At 47.4% G+C, this 21687-nt stretch overlaps 1 protein-coding gene across 1 annotated transcript; it reads right to left on the minus strand.

The window, feature by feature from the left end:
• Window positions 1-363: 363 nt before the first annotated feature.
• LOC144471580 (netrin receptor UNC5C) lies at window positions 364-21474 on the minus strand. The gene is made up of 13 exons (XM_078183753.1): window positions 20654-21474; window positions 17052-17266; window positions 15555-15768; window positions 9085-9423; window positions 6780-6947; window positions 6386-6550; window positions 4538-4573; window positions 3497-3764; window positions 3275-3423; window positions 2466-3196; window positions 1383-1771; window positions 862-963; window positions 364-763 (listed from the first exon to the last, which is right to left on the minus strand). Exons 1-13 carry the CDS (start codon window positions 20712-20714, stop codon window positions 592-594), a joined length of 3009 nt encoding a protein of 1002 aa, XP_078039879.1. The 5' UTR covers window positions 20715-21474; the 3' UTR covers window positions 364-591.
• Between the last annotated feature and the right edge of the window lie 213 nt (window positions 21475-21687).

Here is a 21687-nt window from a genome sequence, read left to right on the forward strand (position 1 = left end):
GTCCGCATTGTTCGCGTGGATACGCGACGGATCGAGGACCCGACGCCTGGGATTCTGCGAACGGTTCACGTCCGCGATTACCGTCCCTTCGACACAACGGTTCGAGGGGGTGGTTGTGAGTGGGGGGTTGGTTAGGCGACGCTACCGGAAGACGGTCATTGGATCGCCGGGCGATCGTTAATGGGATTTCCGTGGGAATCCGTGGTCCGGCGAACCCCGGAACGCAGAATGGCACTCCGCGAGTCCTCTCGATAACGGTATTAATCGCGCGGGCCACTTTTCCCCCCCCCCCCCCTCCCCCCGTGAATCTCTGCTGGAAGATGGAGGGCGGCAGAGAACGGTAGCCATGATGTTTTGCTATAAACGAGCTTTTATGTACAAACACGATTTGCCGGGTTTCTCTCTCTCTATACAACGTGGTTCTACATCGATCATTCATCGTTTCTCGGATCCGTTATATTTCGTTTCTTTCTTTTTCTTTTTTTTTCTTGTTCGAGTTATTTACAAAAGACATTGTAAAATCGTGGGTCGATCGGCAGTGGTGCGCGGCGTGTGCTCGGTATTTAGGCGGCGAGCGGGGGCGCCGGTGTCTCAGATCCACGGGCCGAGGCGGCTCTCGAGGACGTTGGCAGCGTCGACGCGTCCCATCAGTCTCAAGTGGTTCAGGAGGTCCGCCAGGGCAGTGCCCTCCTGGTGCTTCGCCTCCCACAGGTCCAGGATGTGCTCGGTCGGGCTCGCCTTCGTCGCGAAGTAATCGACGTATCTGAAATGGAATCGTGACAGATATTTTAGCCCGGATCCCTCCCCACGTCGCTCTTCTTCTTCTTCTTATTCTTTGTAGAACGCGATCTCCGATCTCACCGGTCTACTTGCAGCCTCTGAGCCAGCATCCGCCAATCGTTGCCCCGGGCGCTGGGAGGGTCCAGGCACTGGCACAGCTGTTTTCTCAGCGTTTTTGAGAACCTTCAACCGAAAAAGCACCGTCGAGTGTCTTTGAAAGATATGGCCTGGCCGACGGATCCATTTCGGGATCAAGGAAACGCGGGAGAGACGGCGGTTTCGATTATCATTCGGCTGGATGTTGGACAGGGTTTTTCAGTGTGCTACTGTGACTTGAAGTAGACACTTTGAGCTTTTATTTGGACTAAGTTGCGTAGAGTTTGAACTATGGGAACGTATTTTAAGGGTCCTCTTTTCTGCCTTTAAATCTTGGAAACTACGTTATGTCAGAGGTTGAGTCTTTTTAATTTTTAAAAATGATCTTGTCGTGCTATTGTATTTTAATTTACCAGGTTTTAAATAGGAGTTTTCTAGCTTTCGTTTGAGGTGAGTCACATGGAAATTGTTTCGAAGCGTGAAAGAGAGAAGCGAATGAAAAGTACCTGAACGGTCTCGGTAGAACGGACTCCGTCGACCTGGCCGAGTTCTTCCCCCGCAAGACGACGGACGATTCGGTCTTGGTGGACCTCTTGCCGGCGGAGCTGTTCCTCTTGACGAAGTCCAGGTCGACCCTCATGAACAGCGCGTGCTCCTCGAAGCCGCACTGGCAGGCACGCAGCTCGAAGCTGAGCCTCGTCTCGCCGACGGTTTTCTCGATCCTGAAGGACCGCCTTATGCTCGTCCGGCTCGAGGACCAAATCCTGCGGTGCGGAACCTCTTGACGCTCCACGAATCCGCTTTCCCTGTCCTCGAGATCGATGCGCAGGGGGGAACCACCTGCTCGGAAGCCTAGGGTGCCGTGCTCCACTCGGCTTCCGCCTAGCCGACGCTCCTGAAGCGATTCGGGGGAGGCATGGAACGATTTCGTGACGCGATCGTGCGCGATCGGGCTTGACAAAACGCGGTCGGACGTCGTCGAATAGGTTCGCGAGTGCTCGTGAGAGAAATTCAGAGATTTAAAATTGGCAACAAATTAATTACTTGGCTGCGGATCTTTGTGAAGAATAAAAATTGTTTGAATTGATTGTGAGAAACGTGAGTTAGATGGCAAGGTTCTTCAACCTTTAATTACTGTAATAAGTTGAAAATAATACCATTAAAATAGTAACATTATCTTTGAATTTTTTTCTTAATTTCTTTAAAACATTCTATTCGTTTTAATCATCTTTGTCGTAGTCGTATAAAATCCACTGTCTCTAATAATTACTTAAAATTGTAACAGATAGCATAATAATTAGAGGATTCATAGCTTTTCTCTGCCATTTAATATTTTTCTCAAATTTTATAAAGGATCATATTAAATAAAAATGTATTAAGTAAAAATTTGAAGATTTTAGGCTGTGAAATTATATATTGAGAAAAGGGAATAGTTCAACCTTTTACATTATTTAATTTTGTCTAACCTCTAATCCCAGTTAAAAAAGGGTTTATCATGGAAGAAAATTTCTCTGATCCCCAATTTCTAATCAAAGATCAGAAAGCTCCTAATTCCACCTGAGCAAATAAAGACATCTAGAGGCACTCACCCTGTCCACCAGCAGCTTGAACGCCGCCCTGGTGTCCTCGATCAGATGACACCTGATGTGATCCCTCTCCCTGGACAGAAACACGGCGACGCAGATCCTCTTCACAGCGAGTCCAGGCGCCACCGAGGAGCTCTCTCCGGCAACGGCATAGGCGCTGGGCGTCTCCGTGACCAGGAACACGCCGGTGTGATCGAGCTGCGCGAAAGGTTGCCCGGGCAGATTGATGGGTTCGCCGCCGAGCGTGAGTACCTTGCGCCACATCATCGAGGAAGTGACATTCGAGCTGGTCGACGAATTGGTGGAATTACTGGACCGAGTCTCCAGATCCAAATCGGTGGACCACAGACTGAGCTCCCAGTTGTCGGTCCTGAGCTCGGCGCAGTGCTCGAACTGGAGGATCACTGGCTTCACCAGGTCGATGTCGCTGGGTCCGCAGGCCACCACGGCGGACAGAAGAGTCAGCCCAGGCGGTAGGGAAGGTCTCAAGTAGTCGTCGCCTAGGACAGCCAGATGCAGATTGTGTCGACGATTTCGCGGGATGGCTCCTTCGGGGACGGACATGGAAACGCCGACTTCGGGGACGACGAGAAGGGCGCCCTGCTCGTCCACCACGGCTCTCACGATGAATCCCCCGGAGTCTCCATGGACCTTGTCGTCCTCGGTGAGCACGTCCAGCTCGTCGTGGTCGTCCTCGTCCTCGTTGGTGCTCTCCGCGTTCGGCTGCGTGGATCCTGCGCAAGCAAACGCCAACAGAGAGATCGCAATGCCGCCGCGCGTAACCTTTCACCGTCGATGTCCGGTTTTCTTACTGGACGAGCGGCCCTCCTCGTTGTCGGACAGGCCTCTGCCGCGCTGGGAGTTCCTGCAGGAGGACCTCGTCACCGAGGAGCTCGGCGATGGCCTGGCGGTCGACGGCAACGACAGCTGCGGCACGTCGTAGTGGTGCTCCGAGCAAGACCTGCGCATCGTCGGGCGACTTTCAACGGGGGACAAAGATCGATCGCGGCTTAATGTCCTCGAGGATCGTTTACCTAGGCATTCGGGACGCGTTCGACTCGTCTATCACCTGCTCCAGCCGCCTGTCCATGGACAGGACCGATCGGTTCTTCGAGACGACCGACTTGGCCAGGTCACCGGGTCGCCGGAAGTCCAGCCGAGCGACGCCGTACAGCGCGCCCATCCGCTCCTTCCGGCGCATCACTCGCACGAAGAAGACGGTCGTCAATGCCAGGATCACCGCCGCCAGGCTCAACGTGATCCAGAGGGCGAGGATGTTTCTGTGATCGATCGACCGCGCCGCTGCCGGCACACAAGCTTTCAAAACTGTTCCGATCGCCCGCCGGCGAACGTTCGATCATTGTTGCGCGGCCGGATTGGTGGCTCGAAAATATTCAAGTCATTTGGAACGATGACTGTTATCTCGTTTGAGAAGCTGTCGATTTTATTCCTGCGACGAGTGTACGGTTTGGGGCAATATTTAATGATCTTTTAAAAGAAAATTAACACTAGACGCAAATTTTATTGAACAGTACAATTAACAGTCAATATTTAAAGACGATCTTTATGCAAAATAAAATTATCCTCGTTTAACAGTTTCAACCAATTGAGAATGACTTAAAAATATTTATTAATTCCACCAATGTGCATAAAATTATTAAAACAGGAATTATATAATACCACAGCCTCGTAGTCGTAGATCTTGTTCATTAATAATTCGAATGGCATGAAAATACTGCATCTTTAAATTCTTCCAATATTTCTCCCACATTTAATATAATAATTCACCGTGTAAGTTGACGTTTGAAAGCCACGAAAGAGCGTAAGTAGACCGACAAAGTGTCAGCCCGCGTCACGGCGCTACACGGCCAACGACGACAGAATCGAGAACACGGTCGTGAGAGGCATCGTCGCGTCGAACATTTCCTCGACGTTCGACGAGCCCCATTGTACACTCGTCACAGCGAACACTTTCCACGTCTGGCAACGGCCGATGTCCAACAACCGCGGCGGATCGAATGCTTTCCGGCAGGGGTGCGCGAAACGGTACCTGTGCGTCCCCCTTTGGCATTTACCTTCCTTCAAGACCCGCGGCCCGTCCTGTCCGAGTGCTGCATGCGATATCACGAGAGGACGTTACCGTACACCGGGAATAAGAAATGCCTGCGTTGAAAAATCTCCCGGTGACTTTATCTCGTTAACAAGCGGAACGTGCCGTCCGGACGCTGGTTCCCCATGGCGGATCGTTAATCTTCCCTGGCGATGGCCAACGGATCCGAGAAACTCGGGCTCTCTCTCTCCTTCTCTCGCGAGACGTTGCACAGTGGTCCGGATTAGCGCAAGGTGTGTGACGTTTTATCGAAAAATGAACTTTCATCGATCTGTATTGGATCTATTAGGGTGTCCCATAAGTTCCATCTTTTTGATGCGAAATCAGTCGACGATGTTTGTTAGTCATAGTTGATTTATTGTGTTATATATGAACACTTTGATGTAATATTAATTTACTATTTTGTTAAGAATATGTAAAAAGGTTGCAGACCAATTTTTGACGAAAAATTCGAAGCCAGCTTCGACTGACCAAATGTATGGTTAATTTCAAAGTGCTGTAACTTTGCGAGAAAAAATCGTAGCCGCGTTTTACTTTTATCAAATTAAAGAGAAAAGATTGTATTTTATGGCACTGTAACTGGGATCCGCGAAAAAAATTCTAGGATGTCCGTGAATTTTGTCAAACTTGATAATTATCAGTATGACAAGAATATCGTCTCCTTTTGACATCAGACCCGTAAATATCCACTATACGAATTAAATCGTGTACCAAATAAAATAAGGAATTAGATCCAAAGGCGTTAGATTTAATAATTAAACGATAAGAAATATAATCACAATACTAATAACGACAATAATAAAACAGTAATAAAATTAATGTATTTTTTTCTTAATCCTTAATCTGACATTATTTCAATAATCGATCCAAGTTTCGCGTTTATACCAGAATGAAGAGTTACAGAGCAATCCTTACGTCAATCCGAACCACTGTGCGCGAAGATACCGATGATTAACAATAGAGGAGGAGGAGGATATTCGAATCGTCCAACGACCGGCTAATCGAGGACGATTACGGTGCACCGTTCGCGGTCCGGTCGAATGAAACGATTTCGGCCGGCATTCTGCGAGTCATTATTAATTTAAATCGTATCGTCCCCGTCGGCGCGCATCCGACGATCATCGGACGCGACGCGCCTCGAAGAGCCCGCTCGCTCGTAATAAATCGTCGGCATGCCCCGGCCGAGTCACCCGGCACCGATCCAAAATCGAGAATCGAAAAACCCAGAGACAAAAGACGCGCGGCGAAATGGAAAGACGAAAAGAGACGGCGGTCGAGATGGAGAGAGATAAAGTCAGCGAGAGGAAGAGTGGGTAAGAGAGTAAGAGAGTAAGAGAGAGAGAGTAAGAGAGAGATGAAGTCAGCGAGAGAAAGAGTGCTTGAGAGAGTAAGAGAGAGAGAGAGAGAGAGGAAGAGTGCGTGACAGAGTAAGAGAGAGATGCAGTCAGCGAGAGGAACAATGCGTGAGAGTGTAAGAGAGAGAGAGAGAGAGAGAGATGAAGTCAGCGAGAGGAAGAGTGCGTGACAGAGTAAGAGAGAGATGAAGTCAGCGAGAGGAACAATGCGTGAGAGAGTAAGAGAGAGACTGAAATAAAGAGAAAGGGAAAGAGAGACTGAGATAAAGAGAAAAAAAGACTAAAATAAAGAGAAAGACAGACTGAAATAAAGAGGAAGAGAGCCTGAAATAAAGAGAAAGAGAGACTGAAATGAAGAGACGAGGTTGGAAGGGTAGAGAGATGGAGGAATAGTGGGAGGGAGGGAGACAGAGGGGGTGCGAGAGAAGAAAACAGCGAGAACGCAGCAGGAGACTCACCATTACATCGATCCGCGGAGCAAGACTCAACGATGACGTCCTTGCCTTGACAGGAACGACCACCATTGCTCGGCGGGGGGTCGTTGCAGGATCTCCTCCTCACTCTGGAACAATCGGGACCGCATGCGGTCCACGAGGACCAGCTTGACCATCTGCCGTCGACCGCTGAAAGCAACGGGTGAACTTGAAAATCACGATTAAATCTCGGTTATCAGATTCGACTGGGACACACGGGCAGAATCGCGCCCTCTCTCTCTCTCTCTCTCTCTCCCTCTCTCTCTCTCTCGCTCTCTCTTCGCCTCCCCGCGGCCCTTTGACGCGAACGATCGTCGCCGTATACGCCGAAGACCGTTTGACGGAGAGCCATTGTTAATTTCATAATTAAATCGCTTACCGGGACAGGAAGGATTGCAGTCGACCCTTTGCGTCGCCGGTCCCGGACAGGACTGACCCCCGTTGATCGGCATCGGGTTCGAGCAGGTACGGGTCCTCTTTTGTACACCTCGGCCGCAACGGGTGCTGCAGTCCGACCATCCCGACCAGGAAGACCACCCGCCGTTCACTGTGAACGAATCCCGGGGAACGGTGGATAAGAGATATGCCCGGTAATTGCGAGTTGCTCTTTGATGAGCGCCGGGGAATTGAATCGATTCGAATTGCACGGCAAAAATTTCGGTGGACGAGGATGCCGGACGATCAGACGTAAGTGCCGTGGTACCGGTTGGTTTTTCGTGGCGTCTTCGTAATTTTTACAGAAACCGGAATAGTAGCGGTTTATTCGTATTTACTGAGGATTATACCGGTTCTTTTCTTGTGAGATTCCTTGTGAAAGGTATGATAAATAATGATAAGTTATAGGATGAGATTTTTAATGGAATTTTTTAACCCTTTTGAGGACGGGTGACGACTCTAAGGCGCCGCTAGAAATGACATTTTTAAAACGACATTTTTCTCAGATTTTATAAGATTTATTAAATTCGAAAGATATAAGTAGTAGTAGAACTGACTACTGTGGGGATGGCTTTGATCTGTTTCCAAGAATAATTACTTTTATATTTATCGAACAACACATATATTTTTGTATTAAACAATGAACAAAGTAAAAGACTATAAATTTGTAACACGTCTTATTCCATAAATACAAAGGCATAGTGATTGGCCACCCCACGGTAATAGACTCCCTCACCCCATACCAGTATCGAACCTATTAAATCTCGATTTAGAGGTTAAGTCACTATTTAGTCTGGAAAAAGCTCTTTATCCTATTAAAACAGTAGGACCAACATTTACAAAGTGTCAAAAAAATATAAAACATCCTCGATCATTCTAAAATAATAATAATGAATAAAATAAAAAATAGAAGATATAATAATAAAAGAAAGAAAAGCAGTGAGCATATCAAAAGTCAACCCAAAAGACACTTTGCTTAATATTTGCTTAACATCGTCCCAAAGAAAGCAACAATTCCGCGTCGCGCGAGAACGCGTTCGTAAAACGCAGCGCGTACGCAGATAACGGCGGCGCGTTCGCCTTCCGCTTGCGATAAATAGCGCGAAGCAATTTAAAGCGTTCGCTCGAACTTGAAATCACCGTTTCGAATCGCCGATAACAAGCGCGCAATCTCCCGTGCGGCAAATTATCGGATGCCGATATCACGAATTCCCTGGTCGCAACAATTACTTAAACCTCTCTCCCCCCGCCCCCCCCCTTCACCCCACCTACCCGTCGCACATCGTGCCCGCCCCCCGATTAAAAGAGTATCGAGGGCTAATTACCGGGGGGAGGGGGGGGCGGCAGGTTGCCGTTACCAATTGCAGCTAAGCGGGCGAATGCAATATTCATGCGGGTCTCACGGAACCGTCGAAGAGAGGATATTGTTTGCGCGTGTAACGACGCGCGCCGCGATACGCGCCTCGGATCAATGGAGGAGGCGGAGGAGGTGGAGGAGGAGGAGGCGGCTGACTGACATGCCGGGCGGAATCAGCTACCAGCAATCTGCCCGCGTAGTGTCTCGACTAATATCGATCCCCGCGTTCCGCGTGTCTTAAGCCTTTAACGCGATGACTGATTGAATCGTATTAATTATAGCACGGGAACGCTCGGTGAACCCTTTGGCGCGAGAGCGGCGACTATCGGGCGGCGCGAGACTGCAGAAACGTTTCGAGCTAATTTTGACGACGGTGGAATTGTTTCTATTATAATACGAGGGTTGTGTAGTATAGTTGCACTATATTTGGATTTTCTGCAAAATTATGTCAAGGTTATGTCATTTTATTCGCGACATATATTTTCTGAAAAGTGATGTTTATAAATCGTCATTTATACTAGTAACAGGGCATCAGTTACCATTATATTAATTATTATAATAATATATATTAGCTGCATACAAAATTTATTGTTTACTTTTCTTTTTAAGAACAGATAGCAAATTTTCAAAACTCATTCGACATAATTTGATAAATTTGATTTTCGTCAAGTAAAACCTGTTATATACCAAATTTAAAAAGCGATACGAAATTGTTCATTTAAAAATGATATTGTTATTTATAGCAAAAATATGAAGATAACAATATGAAAACAATGTCAAAATTAAAATCCCACTAAAAATCCACACAGAAGAAAATCAATCACATTATAACATACCCTATTCCCTACCGTACAACTTCTGCCCGAAACATTGCCCCATAGAACAGACTCACCATAGACCGTGAGAACAGCCGGCTCGCTAACCCTCCTCGCAGCGATGTTCTCCGCCACGCAGGAGTAGTTTCCCTGATGTCTGAGTTCCGCTTCGCCGAGGAACAGGTGTCCCTCTCCGGTCTGCACGAAGTTCCCTGTAGCAGCGACTTCGTTTGGATTGCTCTGCTGGACAGGCGGCTGTTGGGTGGACCCGTTGACGGTCTCCAGAGGCGATCCGTTCTTCAGCCAGTAGACTTTGGGGAGAGGCACCCCCATAGGCGGCGAGCATCGCAGCTCGGCGTTGCGGCCGGCCTCGACCGACAATGAGTACGGCGGCGAGAGGAAGTGCTTCTTCAGGTCTGCGCGATGTTTTTATTTTTTAATATTTTTGGGGGAAAGAGGTTATGTTTGGGGACTCGAGAAACATGCGATTCGGGAGAGTTTTGGGACTTGGAAAAGATGGGACTCAGGAATGATGAGATTCGGGACAATTGGGATTCAGGAGAGTTGGGATTCGGCAGAGTTGGGACTCGGGACAATTGGTACTCGGGAGAGTTGGGACTCGGGAGAGCTAGGACTCGGGAGAGAGAGCTGGGACAATTGGGACTCGGGAGAGTTGGGGCTCGGGACAATTGGGACTCGGGAGAGTTGGGACTCGGAACAATTGGGACTCGGGACAATTGAGACTTGGGAGAGTTGGGACTCGGGACAATTGGGACTCGAGAGAGTTGGGACTCGGGACAATTGGGACTCGGGAGAGTTGGGACTCGGGACAATTGGGATTCGGGAGAGTTGGGGCTCGGGACAATTGGGACTCGGGAGAGTTGGGACTCGGGACAATTGGGACTCGGGAGAGTTGGGACTCGGGACAATTGGGACTCGGGAGAGTTGGGACTCGGGACAATTGGGACTCGGGAGAATTGGGACTCGGGACAATTGGGACTCGGGACGATTGGGACTCGGGAGAGCTAGGGCTCGGGAGAGAGAGCTGGGACTTGGAAGAGAATAAGTGCCGGCGAAGAAGAGAGCTAGGACTCGGAAGAAGAAAGAGCTGAGACGCGGAGAAAAAGCGCCGATAAGAAAGAGACCTGAGACTCTAGAGACCCATGACTCCGTGAAGAGAGAGCTCTAACACAGAAGAGAAAAATCATCCCAACTCCGGAGAGAGCTGGAACTCCGAAGAGAGAGCCGGGAGGCGGAGGGGAGGGGAGGGGAAGGGCGCCGGCGAGGGAGTAGGCCACTCAGCGATATTAGGGCGGTTGTATAAATGCAAGGGCGCTTTCACCGGTCTTGTCTATCCGGGGCGCACTCGAGCGCGGCAGCGCAGGCCGGAAAAAGATCTGTTCGATCCGCGCGGCCACGAGGGCAGAAGCTATTCGCTCGTCCGGCCCGACCCGCTGCCACCGGCTACGCCATATTATCCACCGCGCCGTGTATACGCCGCGAAATAGCTGCTTTTATATCGTTCGTGAAGAGCAAGCAACGGCCACCACCGATGCACCGGTGCACTATATATCCTTGCACTCACCAACGGGCGTCTAGACTGCGGAGCTCCTCTCCCGGACGATGCCATATTGCCCGGGCACCCCCTCCCCTCTTGCTATACCGACTGCTTTTTAATACGGCCACGTGAATGGGAAACGGGGCCGATTAGCCGTCCGACGTTCCGCTTATTGAAATATTCTGATTAACGCTGCTTCGCGGACTCGCTGAACCCGTATCTGATTAACGATACCCTTCCGGGCCATTAGAACCAGCTGTTTCGTAAATGGAACAAGCATAGGTTTCTTCAGACTTTTAGCGATTTTTGGTTTGGGAGGATCGAAGAGCATTTTTCGTCGAATAATTGGCGATTTTTTACTTGGAACTTTGTTAAAAGCTATTTTGAAATCAGGATTGTTTCTTTGCGCTATAATAACGAGTATGGCTTGTGATAAATATTCTATGGTAAATCTAATAAATATGAATATTATTAATTCCTTCTGAATAGACATGAAATTGAATTCTTCTGTCATCGAAGTCTAGAAAAGGAAATAAATAAAAGCAATAGAAAAATATAAAAATTATCTGGTCCTATTAAGGACAGTATTATGAACAAATAAGTACTAATCATCGCAGCGGTAAATAAAAAAAAAATTGCGACATGATTAACGCTTTACTGACCAATAGTTCAGCCTTAAACAGTTCTACATTCTTGTAAAACCAGTATTGATCTGTTTTATTTTATTTTATTTACTGTATTCGTTGCGAAAGGTATCTACCATTTAAAAAATTATTTAATAATACCGGAGCTTGCCGAAGTACCATCTAACACTTTTGTCTCAGCAACAGGTAATAAATGATTAGTTAGCCTATAAGAAGCCGATTTATAGGTGTAGTATAACGCTTATATCGTAATAATATAAATGACAGTATAGCCGATCACAAAAGCGTTAATTCGCAAGTGTCTCGGCGCGTCAAGGATCGTCGCGGCGACGCAGTGAAGCATTTCCGCGATGAGACACCGGCGTCGATCGATAACGCGGCGGGTTGTTCAATCCCGAAAACACGTCCGTTTCCTGTTTGCGCGTAAATACGGATTTAATTCTGTTTCCTGTTTGCGCCGCGTGTTTACGCGTCGCGCCGCGGACTCCTCCGAATGGAAATTGCTCTTTCGACGGCGGACGCGCGAAAACAATCCGGTTCCGGCCGAGCGCGTCCCCGCGTCCGCCGATCGTCCCGCAACTCTTTCGAAAGATTGAACGATCCGGAAACGGACAAACAGAAAGTTCTGACAAAGTTCTGACGTGCGCCGACAGATCTCGAATTAAGAAACTTATCCGCGCGCGCGCGCGCGGGGGGAATCGAAGTTCAGCGCGACGTATCGACGGCGAACTTCGTCGACCCGGTTGCCGTCGCCTCGTAACTCGTTTCGAAAATTTTATCCGACGTGTATTTTAACTTCGCGAAGCTCGCGACCCAGGCGCAGCGATCTTCGTGGTTAGAGGCGTGCTTCAAGTAACGATTGTTACGCGGGATTTCAAAGGGTTCAGTTTTTAAAAGAACTCGGTTTTTAAAAAGAGCCGGTAAGCCGTGGCTTTGTTTTACGATAACTTTATAAAACTTGTATAGTTTAAAGTGGGAACTTGGCCATTGCATTTGCTAATTATATCGTTAATTACTAATTTAAATAACTAGAAAATATTGCTGTATATTATATCGTAGTAAATTGTAATTAATAAAAATATTGCGGTATAAGTTCTTTTAATTTCTTTCAGTGTCTCGAATTTGATTTAGAAAAAATATTTATTTCTAATCGATGGCTCGCAGTTAAAAATTGTCGCTCTTTTACACCCCCTTGGCCACAATAATTTACAATTCAAGAATTAAAGAAAAAATTTGACTTCAAAATTATTCCACTAAAACTCTACTAAAGATATCAGGATGACGATAAAACATTGACCGCGCTAAAGCGCGAAGCACTCAAGGCTCCATTACAAATTTCCCGGCATTGCAAAAGGGCGCATCGGAAGTCGCTGATGGAAGACACCGGTCGAGAGCAAGGGTACCCGGAATCACGAAACGTTCGTCCGGTCTTCGAGGTAGCCAATTAGGGGATCAATTTCGTTAATGTATAAGGCGAGAGAGAGAGAGAGAGAGAGAGAGAGGGAGAGAGAGAGGGATAGTGGCGCGGAGGAAGCCACGGCCATCGAATTCGAATTGGAGAGAGGTGGCGGCGCGCTGTAATTAAACGGAACACCGTCGGCCGATAGTTTCCATAATTTTGGGCGGCCGGCGTAGAAACGAGCGCGTGCACCGTATTCTCGCGGCGGTGGGGTGCGAACGTTGCCCGAGGGGTGTGTCGGCCAAAGAGAGAAAGAAGGAGTGGGGAGGGGGCCCCCGGGCGACCGACACCTGGAATCGGTCATAAAACGTAACTTCATTAACCCGATTAGCGGCGGGCCGAGCTCTCGAAAGGGGTCCCCGAGATACCGGACACGAAATTCACTCCGTTAAGCTTCGCTGTCGACGAGAGTTAACCGAGTGGCGGCGGCGGCGGCGGCACGGGGGCGGGGACACAGCGGCGTGGCACCGCTTGTTTTCATCCGATATTTCGTGACGCGTAAACCGAGTCGAAAATCTAATCGATATTCCATTGCAAGGCAAACACCCGTGAATACAGAAACCCCGCACGCGAGACTCCCTGCGCGATATCCGGCCGCGGACGCGATTTTTTTTTTCGTTTTTTCTTTTTTTTTTGGTCCACACGGCCGAACGTTGTATCGCCGCCCATGCAAATTGGAATGGTAACCTGCGAATCGGTTTAGTGAAAAACCGCGGCACGGCGCAGCTTGCTTTTCAATTTTTACGCGGACGGGTCCCGCGCTGCGTCGGAACGTCGTCGGGGCCGGGATTTTGCGCCGTGGCGGCGCGATGTCGTTGACCTTTAATAGACCTTGAACCCTTTAATAGATCTTAGAGTTCTCGGAGTCAATTTTATTGTAAATTTTAAATAATTCTTCCTCCAAAAGGAGCGCCAAATGCATTTTTTAATTTTTATTATAGACTCAAATAAAAAAGTAAAAAAGAAAGGCAGCTTTACACAATTTTCTTTATTATAAGTAATGGTAAAATTAAAAAAAAAGTATTCCAGTAATTATATGACAAACTAATCTTTCTAACTAATCTTTCAAATGTTACAAAAAACATTCGATTCGCTTTGGAAAAAGTTATCGCATTTGCAGATAATAAAAATCTGAATGAACTATAAAAATAGAAATGTAAATAATTATTAAACCATTCCATTAAAGTGCATAGCGATTCCATAAAATGAGCGCTATATAGAATTGAATGTATAGTAATGTAACGTATAAATTTGATTTTTATAGCGTTCGTGTCACTGTGCTTCTTAATGAAAATGAATGCTATAGCACACACGATAACGTGTTGCACTATATTAAAGGTGCTGACTCAATTCTGCTTCCCAATTTATATACGTATACATATACGATGTATATACGTATATACGTAGCCATGTACAGTGGAAATGTGCAATATATGTATATCAACGTTCATCGAGGAGAGATGTGACGAGAGGCGCGCGAGAAATAATTAATAACTTTGTTTGTAGCAAGCTGGGGCCATCTCGGAACGTCTGCTCCCGTGAAACATGAGAGTCGGAAAGCACCTTGGTCAAGTTAGAGCTATTTTAAAACGTTCATTGAGGAAGGTCTCGCACGGGAGGAGCATGATAAATAATGGAGGACGGTTCTTGGAACAATTTAGAGCTATTTCAGAACTATTTTAGAGCGTTCATTCAGAAAGCTGTCCTGAGAGGACCACGATGAATAATTGGAGAGTTGGCAGAAATATTTCCCGAGTATGTTCTTTTGATAAATGATGTTCGATACTTGCTGGGATAAATGTTATTGCGGTCGAATGGCGACTTTCAGGCGCCTTTAAAAATTATCACGTTTCATTTATTAACACGTTAGCTGCAAAAATGCTATCATTTTTATCACGGCGCAAAACTGTAATACAAAAATAGCACGAATGCTATAAAATTCAAATTTACAAGCCATTAAATCCCTCATAGCGCCTACTTTTTATAATTATTCCGTAATTTATCGCAATGGTTCAATGGTAACGTCGAAAATGCTATAGCAATCGTTTCTATAAACTATAATACAAAAATAACATAAACGCTATAAAAGTCAAATTTACAAGCCATCGAATCCCACATAGCGCCTATTTTCTCCCATTGTTCCGTAATTTAAAGTAATGGTTCATGATAACCCATTTTCGCAGCCCATTTTCTCGATCCGCGATCGCGTTAAACCATATTTTTCGAAAGCTCCGGGGGATATTCAGCGATATCCCTCGGCGTTCCGTAGATCGGCAGGGCGTGTTTACCCATTTAGGGAAATCTGGCGGCAACACGGCGTTAATACGAATTACCGATGAGAATCCCGCGCGGCTGGGGTAGGCAACATTTTAGGATCCGTTTACACTCGACGCCCGCGCCGTTTCGCACCCCAAGCGCGCTCATAAACTCCCCCTTTCTGAGTCACACCAGCGAATATATATGTTAATCCAACCGGGAACGTTCGGACCATAACTTTCCTCGTTTCTGTTAAGATCGCGGTATCTTTTCTGCGCTCGAAGTGTACACGGTGGAAATCGATCGATCGACGGTCCTTTTGGAGGATCCGAGCGAAGGGTCAAGACTTAGTCAAGGGAGAAAGGGGAGGAAGGAGAGGAAGGAGAGGAAGGGGAGGGTCGCGGAGAGGGTTCGGGGACGTGGTAGAACCTTGCTTCAGTTAAGATCGTGGTATCTTTTTGGCGCTCGAAGTGTACACGGTGGAAATCGATCGGTCGCAGGATCCAAGCGAAGGGTCAAGACCTAGTCAAGAGAGGCGATGGGAGTCGATGGGAACCGAAGGGAGGCGAGGGGAGGATCGGGGACGGGGTAGAAAATACGAGAGAAGAGATTGGAGTGTTCTCTACTTACAGGCGACCTCAACCGTGGCGGGCTGCCCTCGAATCTGACCTGGTCCCGACCATGCCACGCACTCGCACTTGAACCTCTCCCCGCCGAAGTACTCCTCGACCTCGTTCCTCGTCACGTTCAACTCGACCTCGACGACCCTCGTCCCGGTACGAGGGTCGACGAAATCCTGGTGCTGCGATTGCTTGGCCCGGTCACCGTTGCAGCGAAAATACACCTGCAAGCCGAGCCGGAACACAGCGGCGGATTAATTTCGCAAGACAAGGCGGCGAGGCAGGGCGAGCTTCGAGCGGAGCCGAGAGCGAAAAAGAGGCCGCGCCGAGACATGTCCGCGGCGCTGCATGCTGCTGCACCGTCGAGCCGGCTTTGAGTGGTTAATAAGGCTCGAGTGGAAAATGACGGGCTCGACGACAGCGCGGTTAGACCCTACTTTGCGGGCGCGTGAAACGGAACACGCCCGAAAAGCTGGCCTCTCTCTCTATGGCGCTCTCTGGCTCTCTCTGGCTCTCTCTTTCTCTCTCTGGCTCTATCTAGCTCTCTCTTTCTCTCTCTAGCTCTCTCTAGCTCTCTTCCTCTCTCTCTAGCTCTCCCCGACTCTCGCTGGGTCTCTCTTGCGCTCTCGATCTCTCTTTCGCAGCGAGCAAAAGTGACCCTCCCGGGGCCCTTTGTTTCTGCTTTTCGACGCGGCCGGTCTGCCGCCATTGTTCCACGCGCCACGAGAACCAGGTGCTAAATGGATTTTAGCAGGCTAGTTTCTTGAGCCAGTTGTTGCCGCCCGTAGAAATCTCTGACGTTAGAAGCCGCGTTTCAACCGCGGCGCAAAGGGACTACCCGACGGAGGTGCGAAGGTGGCTAAATTTTGCGGTGCCGAAGGCTCTTAGGACGCCGGAAGGTACTCTTGCTTCCCTTTAATTACTTTATCTTTTTACATTTTTAGGAAGCTAGTCTGCAGGTAGAGTGAGTTAATAGAGTATAGTAAAAATTCTGATGCGAGTTTGGTTAAAAAAATAATGGAGTGTTGATAGCACTTAAGAGATTTTTAAGGGGTTTAATTAAAAAATGGCATCCAATCTTTTTGAGAAAATTTGGAAAATTTGCGAAATTTCCAGCTCAAGAAAGAACCTCTTCATAGCAAAACGAAGAAGCTATTTACGACACAAGAGATTGTAAAAATTACTTGATTATCCTTCGTTTCACATTTAAATTATTAAATTAAAAAATAGCACCAATTCCTTCTTGAAAGAATTTATCAAATTGACAAACCTTCCAGCTGAAGAAAGAACCTCTTCAAAACAAAACAATGAAACCCTTTACATCACAAAATACTGCCTCGATCAAACATGCCTTGATCATCCTTCGTTCCACCCTTAAACTATTAAATCAAAAGGTATCATCGATTCCTCTTGAAAAAATTGACAAAATTTCCGGCTCGAGAAACAACCACTTTACGACCGAATAAAGAGAATTTACGGCACGGTAAAAATAGCGTTTCCCCCATACCAGAAGAGCGTGCGCCGCCCGGCAATGGAGGGTGGCCGGCCTCCCCTTGACGACGAACGTGTCGACAGGCTCCGCGAGGAAGATCGGCAACGAGCCACCGGCGATAAGATCGGTGTCGCTGGTTATAGTCGCGGTCTCATAGTCGCCGTAGTCGTAGTCATCCACCGGATAATTCTCCTCGTCGTCCTCGTCCGCGTCCTCCTCCTCCTTCGTGTCTGAAACAAAGGGCGGGTTCACGCGACGTCAGATCGTAGATAACGAAAACTTTCGCGGCCGGCTCTCCCCGAAACTCGACGAATTTATTCGAGATCGTGTGCGTTCATCTTTGCTGCGTTCACACCTTATTTCCCTCGACTCCCAGCACCCCTCCCCAGAACCTCACCCCCCACCCGCAACCCCATCGTTAATCCCTTGCCGTACTTTAACGAGCCAAACTCGCGCTTCCTTTAAGCGGAGTACGATTCTAGACACTTGTCGCCGATGTTTAACCCTTTGCTATAGTTTCATACGTTTGACACACGGTGGAGATTTAGGAGATTTATAGGAAGCTGCTGCTGAGTATGGAGATTAATAATGTTAAGTACGTAGATAAATAATGATAAATATGGAGATTAATAACGTTGAATATGGAAATTAATATTATTAAGTATTTTGATTGAGTTGCTATAATATACTAATATAGTCGAAAATTTTTTAATTTATTTTCAAATTTTTTCATAAATTATAAGTTTTAGCAATTTGTACCAAATGTTTGGTTTTATAAATATTAATGCAAATTTTATTTTTATTCTCTAACATCTACAGTCTAATTAAAATTACTAAACAAACCTTCGCAAAAATTGACTTCGTCATCCCTATTTTATAATAGTAATATTTCATTATTGCAAAAATTATAAGCACACAGTATTATATCCAGCCTTTCCCCACCGTCTCCGCGTATTTATACAGATTTATCGAAAGGTGCACCGATCGGTCGCCGTCGTCGAAAATGTCCATAAACCCGCAGAAACTCCCACGGAAACCGTGTACATTACGGGAGCCGATCGCTTCGAGTCAGATCGCATTGGAAACGTCGGGCCCATTACGCGCGGCAAAGGGTCGTTAAATAAGAGCATTTCAATAAGCAGAAAAAGAAGTCTAACGACCGTGGCAAGAGGGTTCTCCATCCGGCGGTATTCACTGATCGCCGAGGATCCCCTCGGACATTGATTCCGCCGCGAACGCGATAACTATCCCCCAATCATCATCCATCTTCGCGGGAACCGGCAATTTCCTCCCGCATTACCGGCCCCGCGCGCGGATCACGGGGCACGGTTTCTCTCGGGCCGCCGACGAGTTTCCATCGATACAACAGAGGCGGCTTTCGCGTAGGCATCCCCCGTGGTTCGTCCGCGAAACGGTTCCATTTGCCCGATCGTTATCCCGTTAAGTTATTACACCGCGAACAACCGATAAAGATCGGACACGGAGCGCGCTCGTTGAGACAGTGAGAGAGAGAGAGAGAGAGAGAGAGAGGGGGGGGGGGGGGAGAAAAGGGTTAATTCAACGAGCGAAACGAGCCGAGGATGGAGATCCACCGGCTCGGTTTTCCTCGATCATCGTAACCGCGTTAACAAGCCGATCGAGGCGCGCGCGTTCCGCGGTAAATTTAGACGTCGCGGCGCGTTGCAACGCGCGGTGCAACGCGCAGCCCTCTCTCGCGATGCGAACGGTAAAGCCCGGTTTAACGATGCGTACGGGATTTTACGTCGTGTATCAGTCAGCGGGATCCGCTCGCTTAGGCGATCTCTTAGTCTTTACACGGCACGGCTCTCTCACTCTCCTTTTCTCTCTCTCCTTCTCTTTCTCTCTCACTCTCCTTCTCTTTCTCTTCTCTCAATCTCTCCCTCCTTCTCTCTTTCTCTCCGTACCCTCTCGTCCGCCGCTCTCTTGACGCGGCCAACAAGCGCGGCAACTTTATTGGCCAAACGCGTCCCTCTTGTTTGACTCCGCGCAGTAAACCCCGCGGAACGGCTGAACGACGATTACCTACGCTGTCACGCGCCGGGGAAAACATGTCACGATTTTCGAGCCGCGGGCTTTTCGAGAATATATCCGGCTGTCGCGTAAATTCGCCGCAAGGAATTTATCGCCACCGCGGCTGGACCGTGGAGTCTTTGAAATCGAGAGCGACGCGAGCCACCCTCGTGATTTGCGAACTACCCCGGGTGTCGCCTCGGAATTTTTCGGTTTCTGTCGGGAACGAAGGAAGCGCGAATTAACTTGCACTCGAAGCCATTTTAACTTTAAATCTACAATAATTTTTGTAGCTTATAGTATTTCCATTTAACGTGACAGAATGTATTTTATACATGTGAAATTGATTCTTGTGATTCATAGCAACAGTTTTACAGTTAAATTTTTCAATCTAAACTTTGTTGGTATGGTAATTATTTTGCAACGTGATAGAATAATTTTAGTAGTTCCTCGGAGTCACCCCTCGAGTGCAAAGGGTTAAGAGCGAATCAACTCCTTGGACTATAATAACGTGTCAGCAATATTTGCAATATTTGTTGAATATAAATATTATTCGCTTCTTCTACGTCGAAATCAAATTAAATTCCTTTGTTGAAGAAGTCTAGAAATGGAAGTAAATTAAGACGATACTATGAACAAAAATTACCTGGTTCTACTGATTAAATTATTAACATTTTACTGCCCGGTCTTTCGCAAAGGTCTACTGCAATCTTTCGTTTTGACTTTGATTTTATTCATTTTAATAATTGCCTCTATTAGTGACAAAAAGATGGAATTTTATTTGGATTTGTTATTAAAAATTTTATTATTCATTTTTCTTAGAAATCACTATCGCGAGACAAACTTATTATTTGTACTATTTTGACTAGGAACAATTTGGTAAAACTAACCTTTTCGTCAATTTTCTGTGAACACAATTTTATTGTATTCTATGTGAAAATACAGAGGAACCTCGATTAACCAATTCTTAATGTCGAAACTATTTTTAAATACGTTCTACCTGTTATCAGGTCAATAGAAAAAGAATTATATAATTTTTATTGAATAAATCAATAAAAAAATACCTGGCACTTTCATCAAGTAATTGAGCAATTTATTTTAGAAGTGACGAAAATATGTAACTTTTTATAGTTGACTGCAGTAACTTGTATATTAATCACTTAATAATTGTTACTATTTTTGGTATTTCTTTTTATCCTCCTTCGAAATGCATCCCTTAAATATCTCAATTTCAATACAAATGTTCTTAGGTCATTTTCAAAATAAAAAAAAATTCTCTGAACATGTATATCACTCAGTTCGGACAATCGAGGTTCCTTTATACTAAAACAACAAGTAAAAGAGCTCTAAACAAATTTACGAATTTTAAACTAAATCTCCAGCCCCATAAAATCCAAAAACGCAATTCCAAAACACGTGCACTCCGACAACGTTACTTCCCCAAAATCCCGTCAACCTCTCAACAACCCTCCACCAAACATTCTCAGAACAATGAACAAAAACATCGATCGGTCCATTCCCACCCCCCAGATCCCCCGAAACCATCTACCACCTCTACATGCACCGCTAGATCCATGGATCCTTACTTTCGAGCGCGCTGGCGAGGCGTAGCAGCGCCAGAAGCAGCAGGCTGGTCTTCATCTCCATCACATCTCACTGCGGCCTACGTGTCACCCACCACCATCGCCAAAAAACAGAATAAAACCGAGAGCAAAGCGGCGACGAAACGAAGAGAAATCCGAAATAAAAAAAAAAAAGAACAGGCGAGCCGATCACGTTCCGTGCGCCGTACTCAGACGCGGCTTGTCATTAACACGTGCGTGTCACCGGCCGTGCGAACGACTCTACGCGGCGGGAGTCACACGAGTCAGCATAGTCCTCGGCCCGTCACGTGGCCCGATCGATCCCGATCGGTCGCCGATCCCGCGGTCCTCCTGCGATCGGTCGGCATCGAGGCCGCGGCGCCTCCGAACAAACAAACAAACAAACGAACAGTTTTTCCACGTTCGCCTTTTAATGAGGATCGCGCGAAGGAGAGGCCGGCGTCATTAATTAGTCACGGTCTCTATAGATGGGGGGCGAGGAGAAGAATAAGGAGAGGAAGAGGAGAAGGAGGATAAGGAGGAGGAGGGACCGTCGACTGGCACTTGGTCGGCCGCACTTCCGTCCGGCCGTGCAACGCGGGGGATGAGTCCGCGGGAGACACGTGACCGGGGCGCGAGTCGTGTCGGCCTGCTCGCTCGCGTTCGCACGCTCTCTCGCGCGGAAAAACGTGAGCGCAAGAGAGAGAGAGAGAGAGAGAGAAAGAGAGAGAGAGAGGATGGAAACAACAGTTCTGGATGGAGGGAAGAGGAGGCGGCTAGTTCGCAGCTGGAGGGTTGTCGGCTGCACGATGCTCGCGGCTCGGCACGCGGTAGACGACTGAACTTGCCGACGTGCGCGCACCTCTATATATACATATATACACGTCTCACTTCGATACCGTCGCTCTTCTTCATCCCCTTGTCGTCGGGGGTGGTGGTGGCGACGCCGTTGTCGGAACGGTGGTGGCGATGCTGGCGGCGGCAGAGGCGATGTGCCGCCGGTTGTGCTGGTAGTGGTGGCGGCGGCGATGGTGGTG

The sequence above is a fragment of the Augochlora pura genome, chromosome 6, assembly GCF_028453695.1.
Source record: "Augochlora pura isolate Apur16 chromosome 6, APUR_v2.2.1, whole genome shotgun sequence".
NCBI lineage: Eukaryota > Metazoa > Arthropoda > Insecta > Hymenoptera > Halictidae > Augochlora > Augochlora pura.

What these genes read in the sequence shown, in the direction of transcription:
- LOC144471580 (XM_078183753.1), bottom strand. Translation starts at nt 20,714, where the DNA reads ATGGAGATGAAGACCAGCCTGCTGCTTCTGGCGCTGCTACGCCTCGCC. An exon ending in CCTCGCCAGCGCGCTCGAAA is followed by an intron (nt 17,267 to 20,653) that starts GTAAGGATCCAT and finishes CCTTTGTTTCAG; the next exon opens with ACACGAAGGAGGAGGAGGAC. An exon ending in GGCTGTTCTCACGGTCTATG is followed by an intron (nt 6,948 to 9,084) that starts GTGAGTCTGTTC and finishes ATTCGTTCACAG; the next exon opens with TGAACGGCGGGTGGTCTTCC.